The 10,655-nt window shown below is 30.1% G+C and overlaps 1 protein-coding gene across 2 annotated transcripts; it reads right to left on the reverse strand.

Annotated features, from left to right (window-relative positions):
• Positions 1-306: 306 nt before the first annotated feature.
• On the reverse strand, positions 307-10,341 carry LOC114712579 (gibberellin 2-beta-dioxygenase 8-like). 2 transcript variants are annotated; one of them, XM_028897128.1, is made up of 4 exons: positions 9,847-10,341; positions 2,810-2,900; positions 1,956-2,426; positions 307-1,132 (listed from the first exon to the last, which is right to left on the reverse strand). In XM_028897128.1, exons 1-4 carry the CDS (start codon positions 10,323-10,325, stop codon positions 896-898), a joined length of 1,278 nt encoding a protein of 425 aa, XP_028752961.1. In that variant the 5' UTR covers positions 10,326-10,341; the 3' UTR covers positions 307-895. The 2 variants fall into 2 exon arrangements, with proteins under 2 accessions (XP_028752961.1, XP_028752972.1); XM_028897139.1 differs by lacking the exon at positions 2,810-2,900 and having other exon boundaries at positions 1,956-2,304.
• Positions 10,342-10,655: the final 314 nt, after the last annotated feature.

Consider the following 10,655-nt stretch of genomic DNA (forward strand, 5'->3'; position numbering starts at 1 on the left):
GAGCAACACTTTAAAAAACAAAAAGAAGAAGGTAATTTTGGAGAACAGATTTTTTGAAAAGCTAATCAATCCAACTTTTCCTCAAACCAATTGAATGATGATCCCCTACTTGATAAAATACCTTTTTTATACCCTATATACACAAAAGCATCCACCCGTACCTTATTTCCCAAATCTTATTTAATATAAAGTCTTCTCATTTCATACCAAAAGAACATGAAATTTACATTATTTAATGTACTCCACAATTGATGAAATAGAGAAATCTAAGGGTTTACCAACAATATACATGTGTGGATTTCACAGGACTTGCTAATTTCTTATAAATCTGTAGGATTTTGGAGCATATTTCGAATTTGGCTAACTAATTAAGGGGTCAACATAAAACCATATTAAAGTCATGGATTCTAATTAAGCAACACAACAAATACACCAAAAAGAAAAAGAGAGTCCTTTCTTAGAGGGACCAAGAAGTTTTTTAGGGAGTTATGGTATGTGCCTCAAACTTACACCTTCACTTATATAATGAGAAAATTCTCTCGATGACCCCATGCTTTTCCTTATTCTCCTTAGAACCCCACTTATATTGGGCTTGGGCCTTAATCTATTAAGGCGGGATAAGGTATAACCCAACAAAACCTCTTTATTTTGAGCATGAACTCTCTCCACGTTACTAGTTAGAGTATGAGATAATCAAGTGAAGAGAAAAAGAGAAGGAGAATAGTTATGGTCGCCTCACGTCAAATAGAACCCACAAGTTCCTCTCTTTGTTCTGTATTCATTTTGCTTTACATATCTCAAGCAAAAAGAATTTATGTAATTAATTAAAGAGAACAATGAAGATAGTTGAAAATTGATGATTTGAGAGAGAGGGTTGAAGTTTGTGTTCTCTCTTTTAAGTGTGGTGATGATGAGTTTGGGTAAACCTGGAGAGTCCAACTTTATAGCCAATGGCTTTGATGTCCTCTTGAACTTGTGCTCTGAAATCACTATAACTAAAAGGCTTGTACTTGGAGCTGCCTATCACAAACTCTTCATCTGGAAACACAAAGTAACACACCGAAATCCTTTCCTTTTCTTGGCTTATCCTCACCCTGTGCAACGCACTCTTGTATCTGTCATCACTTATGGCCTGCACACACATATACAACATCAAAACAATAATAAACCCTAGCTAGTTGTTTCACTTGCGCTCAGTTGCAAAAACAGATATATCAACCTGTTACTTTGTGTTAGAAAGTTACTATATTCGGTCTTTAATACAAGAGCTAATTGACTAATATGAGTAGATTAAGAAAATTAGGCAAGTTAGTTATTTGTAACAAATAGGTGTTGTCTTCTCTAAAACACCCTTGCTAATCATATGTATTAGCTAAAACTACTATGTAATGAAACATTTAATATGTGCAACTATTACAAGGATTATCTTTAGAAAAATAGATAAATGTGAGAGACAAAGTGGATTGAGATTTTATATTTAAGACTAAATTAAAAGCCAAACTAGCTCTTATATTAAGGATCGAAGGTATTATTAAATTTCAAGAGGTTTAAGGTTTTTCTAAGTACGAGTTAAACATGTTGACAATATCTTATAAATAGGAGTTAAGGTATTTAAGTACTTCGAAAGTATCCATAAAGGAGCACTCAGTATCTGTATTTTTTTTTTTTATTCTTATATGTTCTGAAAGCTTATTTTTGCAGCAAATATGCCCTGGCAGTTATTTGTTATTAAATTTGACAGTTAAATTAACCCATATCTTTAATGGTTAAACTTAACTATAGATGATGACTCATAGCAAAAATGTTATGAAATAAAACTTCCAGAGGATATTAGAGAGGAAAAAGAACACTTTCAGATACTAAGTGCTCTTTGATAAATATTTTCAAGATATTTAAGGACATTAACCCTGTAAATAGATCAAAGAAGTATATCAAGAAGAAGAAGAAGAAAGAACCTGCATCATGTCGCCAATGTTGACGAGGAGGGTGTTGGGAATGGATTGAAGAGGAAGCCATTGATAACTGTTGAGGATCTCAAGGGAAGAATCTTGAGTATGGGGGCTGAGAATGGAGAGCACAGAGCTATCTGTGTGAGGTTCCATTCCCCAAGAAGCAACGGTGTTGTTATTATTATTATTATTAGGGCTACGTGGATAGCGATAGACACGTATATTGGCTGTCTTGTGAGAAAGATACTGGCTTGACTTCTCCAATATGCTCACATCATCTAAGTTCTTCGCCATTGCTTTGAATAAACTTGTGGCGATTCTTGCTACTTGCTCTTCATACTCTAACACTGCAACTCTATATAGTGATGTAGTTAGATATTCACACACAAAGAATGCATTTTGTTTGCCAAAGTCCCTTGGGTCTAATGGCACCAACTTCCTCCCTTGGGATGGAGGTGATTGGATCAAACCTGTGCTCTGTGTGAGTGTATTTGTGTGTCAATATTCCCTTTGTTTGGGCACAAACATGTGTAGTTATCTATTTGGATTCAGATCTTTAGTTCTAGAAAATTATGTCTGATATTAAAAATTTTAAGGTCTTCTCCAACTCTAATGGAGAGATCAACATCATTGTAAAGGGTTACACTCACTTGTATTTGTTGAATTTGATTCCAAATATAATATATCCATTCATTTTGTATCACACACATATATAATTTTTTCACAAACTAATTTACCTAACTTATAAATTGATATGCTACAATTGAATATTACAAAAGAGTATTTTGGAGATATCATATTATATTTATTATAATTAACTAATTTATTTAATTTTATTAATAAAAGTGATTGGATCAAACCTGTGCTCTGTGTGAGTGTATTTGTGTGTCAATATTCCCTTTGTTTGTGCACAAACGTGTAGTCATCCATTTGGATTCAGATCTTCTAGTTCTGGAAAATTATGTTTGATATTAAAAATTGTAAGGTCTTCTCCAACTCTAATGGAGAGATCAACATCATTGTAAAGGGTTACACTCGTATTTGTTGAATTTGATTCTAAATATAATATATCCATTCATTTTGTATCACACACACATATATAATTTTTTCACAAACTAATTTACCTAACTTATAAATTGATATGCTACAATTGAATATTACAAAAGAGTATTTTGGAGATATCATATTATATTTATTATAATTAACTAATTTATTTAATTTTATTAATAAATTCAAATTAATTAAATAGCTTTAAGATCAAAGCTAATATCCAACTTGATGATTTAGATTTGATCATCTTTGAAAGTAAAAATATTAATTTTCCTTTTAATCCTAGATATAGGAGCTAGTTAAAGAATTTTTATACTTTAATCTTAAACATGAAACTGTCATAAACCCTTTTGTCTTCTCACAAATTTATAATTATTTTCTCAAATAATCATATTGATTACATGCATTGAAAGTGTTATCATCAATGAGAAAAGTTTCCAAGACAAATAATTAAAGATATAAAACTTAACAAATATTTATCATAAATAATTAGCATAATTGATTTCTTCAATATTTATAAATTAGTTACCTAATTCTTATTTATTTAGGACTGAATATAATAGGCTCGTTTAGAACAGCTCATAAGTAGCTTATAAGTTGTTTTTCAATAGTGATTTAAAGAATTCGAGACAAATATATGAGATAAATTTTATCTCGACTTATGTAAAATGTACTTATAATGGATTTTCACTGCTCTATCAAAAGGGACCAATATTAAAATTTTTTGAACGGCTTAGAATTACACTTAAGAGAAACCATGACACATTTTGTGTTTACAATTTGGTCTTGGCTTAATCCAACAACAAAACACATAAGGGACAAGAGATTCGTGGGGTAGTTCATATCATTGTGTTGGTTACCATTGAGTAAACCCATGCATCAATTGAATTACAGACAACAGGGGACACTATGGTTTTTCCCCCCTTTTTATGTTGAATGAGAGAATCCTAGGGCTGTCCACTCCTCTTTATGATGATAATTGTTTGGTAGTACTTCCCAAGTTTTTTTAAGGGAAAATTACGTACAGGTCATACAGAAGACAATTTATTACTCTGAGGTCCCACGAAATGTCAAAATCACTGACAGGTCCCAAGGGACCTCAAAGTAATATTTTCGATTTGTAAAATGACATTACTGCCCCTCATATTCCAGATTCACATTTGCTCTGTCATTGCGATTTACAACCTCAGCAGCAACTATTAACAACCCAATGAGAGGGCGTTAACAACCCTAACAGTATCCGTTAACAGCTTACTTTATAGAATCATATAACCTCCACATAAGAGTAAATTATAACCAAATAGTATAATACAACAACTTTAACACTAAAATAGGAAGCTTTTTGATATCATTAAGAATTTTAACTACACCCAATAGGATTATAGTAACATTTTAATGCGAAAATCCATTTACAACCTCAACAGTAAGTATTAATAACCTAAGGAGAACTGTTAACAACCTTAGCAGTATCTGTTAACAACTAACTTTATCGGATAATATAACTTCTAACTATAACTAACTAAATTATAACTAAATAGTCTTAAAGTTAATCTTATATAGTTGTTAGAGGTTATATTATCTTATAAAGTCAGTTGTTAACAGATACTGCCTAAATTGTCAACGGCTCTTTTTGGGTTATTAATACTCACTATTGAGGTTGTAAATGGATCTTCGCATTAAAATGTTGCTATAATTCTATTGGGTTTAGTTAAAATTCTTAATGATATAAAAAAACTTCCCATTTTAGTGTTAAAATTGTTGTATTATATTATTTGGTTATAATTTACGCTTATATAGAGGTTATATGATTCTATAAAGTAAGTTGTTAACGAGTACTGCTTAGGTTGTTAATGCCCTCTTATTCGGTTGTTAATAGTCACTGTCGAGGTTGTAAATGGATATTCGCATTAAAATATTACTATAATCCTATTGGGTGTAGTTAAAATTCTTAATGATATCAAAAAGCTTCCCATTTTAGTGTTAAAGTTGTTGTATTATACTATTTGGTTATAATTTACTCTTATGTGAAGGTTATATGATTCTATAAAGTAAGTTGTTAACGGATATTGCTAGGGTTGATAACGCCCTCTCATTGGGTTGTTAATAGTCACTGCTGAGGTTGTAAATCACAATGACAGAGCAAATGTGAATATGGAATATGAGGGGCAGTAATGTCATTTTACAAATCGAAAATATTACTCTAAGGTCCCTTGAGACCTGTCAGTGATTTTGACATTTCGTGGGACCTCAGAGTAATAAACTGCCTTCTGTGGGACTTGTAGGTAATTTTTTCTTATCGGCACACCTTTTGTCTTTGCCACAGTAAAAACAAATCCTAGGAAGGCTCTCCTACTCCATTTTCCACACATTTAGTTGTTCACTCTTTCAATAGAGACATTGATCTAGAGCTTACATTAGAGGCAAAAATTTAGTTAAAATTAGTTTAAAATAATAAATAGGTTAAAAATATAATTTTATTTTTAAATATATCCGTATAATAAATGAGAAAAAAGATGAAAAAGAATGTATGTGAAAATGTGATAAGAGAGTGAAACAAATGAGAGAGAATAAATAATTAAGGATAAAATTTAAAAAAATGTATTAAATATTTAGAAAAATTTCAAATTAAAACTTATAAAATAGACTACATTCATCCCTAACTTTAAAGCTTATAAATAGAATTAGAGGAAATATTTTTTAGTAGTAATTAATTAAAATTAGTTAAATGTTAAATATTTTCAGGAGGGAGAATGATAAGAAAGAAGCTAAAGATTGCATAATATTCCTATAATAATGTGTGGTTATTTTCAACTCACGTATTATTAAGAAAAATTATAAAATTTATTAACTTTATTTTAAAATAAGAATTTTTAAATTTTCTCATATTTAATATATACCTTACTTTTTATGAAAATAATATTTAAAAAATAATAAATTAAAAATAAAATTATACATTCATATAATAAATTTAATTAGGTGATTTATATTAAAGATAATCCTACAAAATATAAATATGACCAAATTAGTACGGATATACACAATAATCTACCAGACATGATGAGTTTCAGTTTTTTTTTTGGGAAAATTGATAAATGAATACGATATTTCCAAAATTATTTTTTTTTGGCCTGAATATTTCCAAAATTATTAACTCAGCACTCACATAAATACACAATTATATATAATAAAATGAGACGTAAATAGTATAGAAATAGAAGTATTTGTGTCTTTGACATGCTCAAAACACACACAATCATGCTTAAATTAAAACGTTTCCAACATGATGGTTTAGTTTGGGATAATGTGTTTAAATATCTTGAAAGTATTACCACCTAGTATCTGAAAGTTTTTTTTAGCTCTTTTACGCTATAAAAATTTATTTTCATGACAAAAATATCCTGACTATTATCTGTCATTAAATTTAACTGTTAAATTACGTAGTTTGACTGATGTCTTCAATGATTAAACCTAATAATCGATAACAGTTTCCAACAGAAATATTGCAAAATAAAACTTTTAGGACATACAAAAACCAAGAAGAAATTTCATGTATTGAATGTTTCTTGGTGACTATATTGAGAATATTTAATCATCTAATCCGCTAGTTTTTCTTTCGTTCCGTGTTTGGTTCACGTAGCAAATTAATCAGGAGAGATTATCTCTTTGTTACAGCAATTTGTTTCTATTCATTATGAAAATATCTGAACGTGGCCATGATATGGTCAAATCTAATATAAGTATTATTATCATTATTACTGTGCACCAATTCCCAAAGTAAACGTCCGTATCCCATAAAGTCCTATTATAATGGCCATTGTCCCCCAAACAAAAGATATCGGCCAAAAAAATCTCATAAAGTCATGTGTGAAAATTGTGGTGGATTTTTTTTTTACACATTTTTGGCTTTTGATGCGTTGAATTTCTTTTAATCTTTTACATTTGAGAAAACACTCACTTATATTTTAAAGGAAGCCGATAATAATATATAGGGAGATAAACTACTATTTACTGTTTATTATTATTATTATTTCTAGTATTTTATTTATCTACAATATCAAATAAAAATATTTTGTTTACTTTTTGGGTAAAATCTCACAAAAAAAATTTAAATTATTAAATTTTAAATAAAAAATTTTAACAAAAATATGTTTTTATTTGCAGATTTAGTTTTATCAAAACTTATTAAAATGTTATTACTAAATCTGATTTGGGATTTAATAATTTTAAATTTTTTTAATGGTATTCTCCCTACTTTTTATACTATATATCTATTATACATATTTATATATATATGAGATAATTCACACGGTTTCATAAGGTTATGAGTCAGAATGCTTGTGAATAATGTTATCATATTGTGTTTTATTGCGGACCATTAATTTTTGTAAATTTTTTTGGGACATTAATTTCTATAAAAATCAGTCCTCTATAAAATAATTTTTGTGGAGGTAGATGAAGAGTAGGAGGGTGACGAAAAATACAATTTTTTTTCTGAGATTGTAATTATAGATATTTGAAGAAAAGAAAGGAAGAATTTTTTTTTTCGTTTGCATTTTTATCAACTCTAAAGAAGGCTGAGGAAAGGGCAAACTTTGAGGAAAGACAGATAAATGGCCGTTTATGTTCTAAAAGTAACATATGTTTACTTAAACTAAGAATCCTGATATTTTTATTGTTTTTAAATTTTTCATGAACACTTTTATACACAAATAATCATCATGGAGCAGATACTCAATTATAAAATAGTTCACAAGTAGATTTTTTTTTTATTTTAATTATTAATATTCTATGTATATTGTTTTGGAGAATAGACTTGTGTAATATACAAAATTTAAAAACATATTATTCATAAATATTTTTTGTCAAGTATATATGGGGTTAATATAATTTTTGATTCTTCAAATTTGTCATCATTTTAATTTTAGTCCTTCAAGTTTCAAACCACAGGTTTGAATCTCTCAAATTTTTTTCTGTTTAAAATCTTTATAATTTAATAAAAATTTGAATCGATTTACCTCGACTAAACTCATAGTTTGAAATTCAATGACTAATATCATGTTTGGTATAAATTTAAATTAAAAGTTCAAAGATTATGCAGACAAACACAAAGTTGGCCAACCAAAAAACAAAAAGATAAGGACATTATTTTGTGCCAACAGAAATGGACAAGGACGTTGCATAAACAATCACTTGCACAAATCTTTTACTACGCCCCTGCCATTCTTTTGAAATTTGGCATCTTCCGTTTTCTCTCCCTCTTTCTTTCCTTATAATGCTCCATTATATGTTAAATATATAACTTATATATAATTAAAAAAAAGATTATATTGATTACTTATTTTTATCATATAAAAATCATGTATCACCTTCTCTAAGTCACCCCTTTTAATTAACTATTAAGCATAAGAAAAATTATATGAAATTAATAAAATATTATGAAAAAATATTATACAGAAAATATAATAATCAAAATCTTATATTTTAAATCATGTTTATCAACTAGTGAATTCTAAATTTTGGACGGCAATAAACACTCACTTCCCATCTCTTTTGATAAGAAATAACTATTATCTCTATCTTATGTTAAGATATCTCAAATTTTCTTAATTAGTTTCCTAGGCCCTATTGATTCTTTATTTTATAAATTAATATATTTATTATCTTATTTTTTGAAATAATTTTTTAATTCTCTCCCTATACTCCCTTTCTCATAAACAAAAGCATTTTTTTTTAAAAATAAAACCATTACTCAAAGCAAAAGATTACAACTAAACCCTTTTATCACTATCTACCTCTGTGTCTAGAGGCTGAGGTTGATCAATGATACAAAAGCTATTAATTATAGTATGAGACAATTTAGCTAGAAAATCCACAATACAGTTTCCTTTCCTATGAACATGATCGATCTGAACTACACAATTCCTATGAATTAGGATCCTAACATAAATAAAAGCATTTCTTTAGAAAACACTTACAAGTTTTACATATTTATTATATTTAATTAATTTTGATTGATTTTTTTAATTTACATGACTTAGGGGGTGTTTGGATATCATCCCAAATCATGATTTCGAAAAAGAGTGAGCCAAACAGGAAGAAATAATCCAAACCATGATTTGGGCCAAAATCATGGTTTTGGAGTCCAAAATCATGATTTCAGAAGAATTGAATTCATTCTACTTCTAGCTCAAATTGAAAAGTATGATTGTGCCTATCAGAATAGATCTTAACAATAATATGACTTTAATACCCCTCAATTATTTTCTTATAAACATATTTAATCTTATTCTTATAAATATATATACACATATTAATTAATTATTAATTACATTATCTTATGTATTATTAATTATGTTGGTAAAAAATATATCATTAACAATTTTATTCCTTCAAATTAAAATATATTATAAGATCCATATTTTATGTAATTATCATATTAACTTATATTTTTTTTAGTAATTTACATATATAAAAGGTGTTTCTGATAATAACTATCTAAACATTTTTACTTTATTAGAATAACTTTTTTATAAAATCTATTATTCACAAAATCTATCCTTCTAAAAATCTATTCTTTTAGTTTGGTTTTATCCAAATACCTTTTCCACCTTTTTAGTCAGTCAGCTATTTCTTACACAAATGGACGGAGGAAGTGTAATCTTTTTAAGATCTTTGCCCACGATTCAATTCAAATGCTAAAAACAAAGTACCATCATTTCCAATATGACCTGCTTCATTTTTGTTAAATATCTCCGAATTTAATTTAAGACAATGTTTATAGTCTAAACAAAATAGTTATTATATTTATTACGAAGGATTATACGTAGAATTGTGACGCGGTAGTTACCTGAAAGATTGAAGCAGAGGAAGCCGCGGATGAAATTCTGAGAGTTGACTTAAAGGAAGATTGAAGCCTTCAACCAAATTGATCTTTCGATGTCCTCCCGATAGGGCAGTGCCCGATGGAGTCAGAGCAGGCGTCCCCCAAAAATAACTCACAGGACTTCCTTCGCACGACGCCTTTTTGCTCTCAAACGACATCCAGAACAGTCGTTTCGTCAGGTCTTCAAGCTCCGCCATTAGAGCCGCCGGAACTCCGTGGTTTACCACCCGGAATATTCCCCACTCCCTACAAGCCTCGTCTAGCCTCCTCAACACCTCGTCGTCGTTCAGGCATTGAAGATCGATCACCGGAACTGGGACCGGATCTGACGTCGTAGCTGTTTCAGGATGCTCCTGATGATGCTCCCGGTGGTTACCGGCGTCGTCTTCGTCGATGCCGAGGTGGCAGAGAGGCGGCGGATAAGAAGAATCTAAGAAGCTCATGCCTGTGACTCTGGGAGAGACAAATGGTTTCGATGGGGCGATCGAATCAGGACCATTTTGTTGTTTTTATAGGGAGGCGTGAGGAGGAGCTCGAGGAGGTAAGGAGGGCTTGACACGTGTGTACGTGGGGTCACGTGACATGTCAGAGGAGAAGGGCCCACGAAACATATCAACGAAAAGTTTGGGGGTGGGGCCCGCTGGATGAAGCAAAGAGGGCTGAGGGGGAATGCGTGGAAGGTCTACTTGGTTAAATTCTGACAGGGACAGCCCAAAGATGTGTAAAGTGTAATGGCCAGCCCCAAGTGCCTGTACCATCTTTGCTTTTTTCTC

This window comes from Neltuma alba, unplaced genomic scaffold, assembly GCF_004799145.2.
Source record: "Neltuma alba isolate B1F8T4 unplaced genomic scaffold, ASM479914v2 tig00001841_pilon, whole genome shotgun sequence".
Lineage (NCBI taxonomy): Eukaryota > Viridiplantae > Streptophyta > Magnoliopsida > Fabales > Fabaceae > Neltuma > Neltuma alba.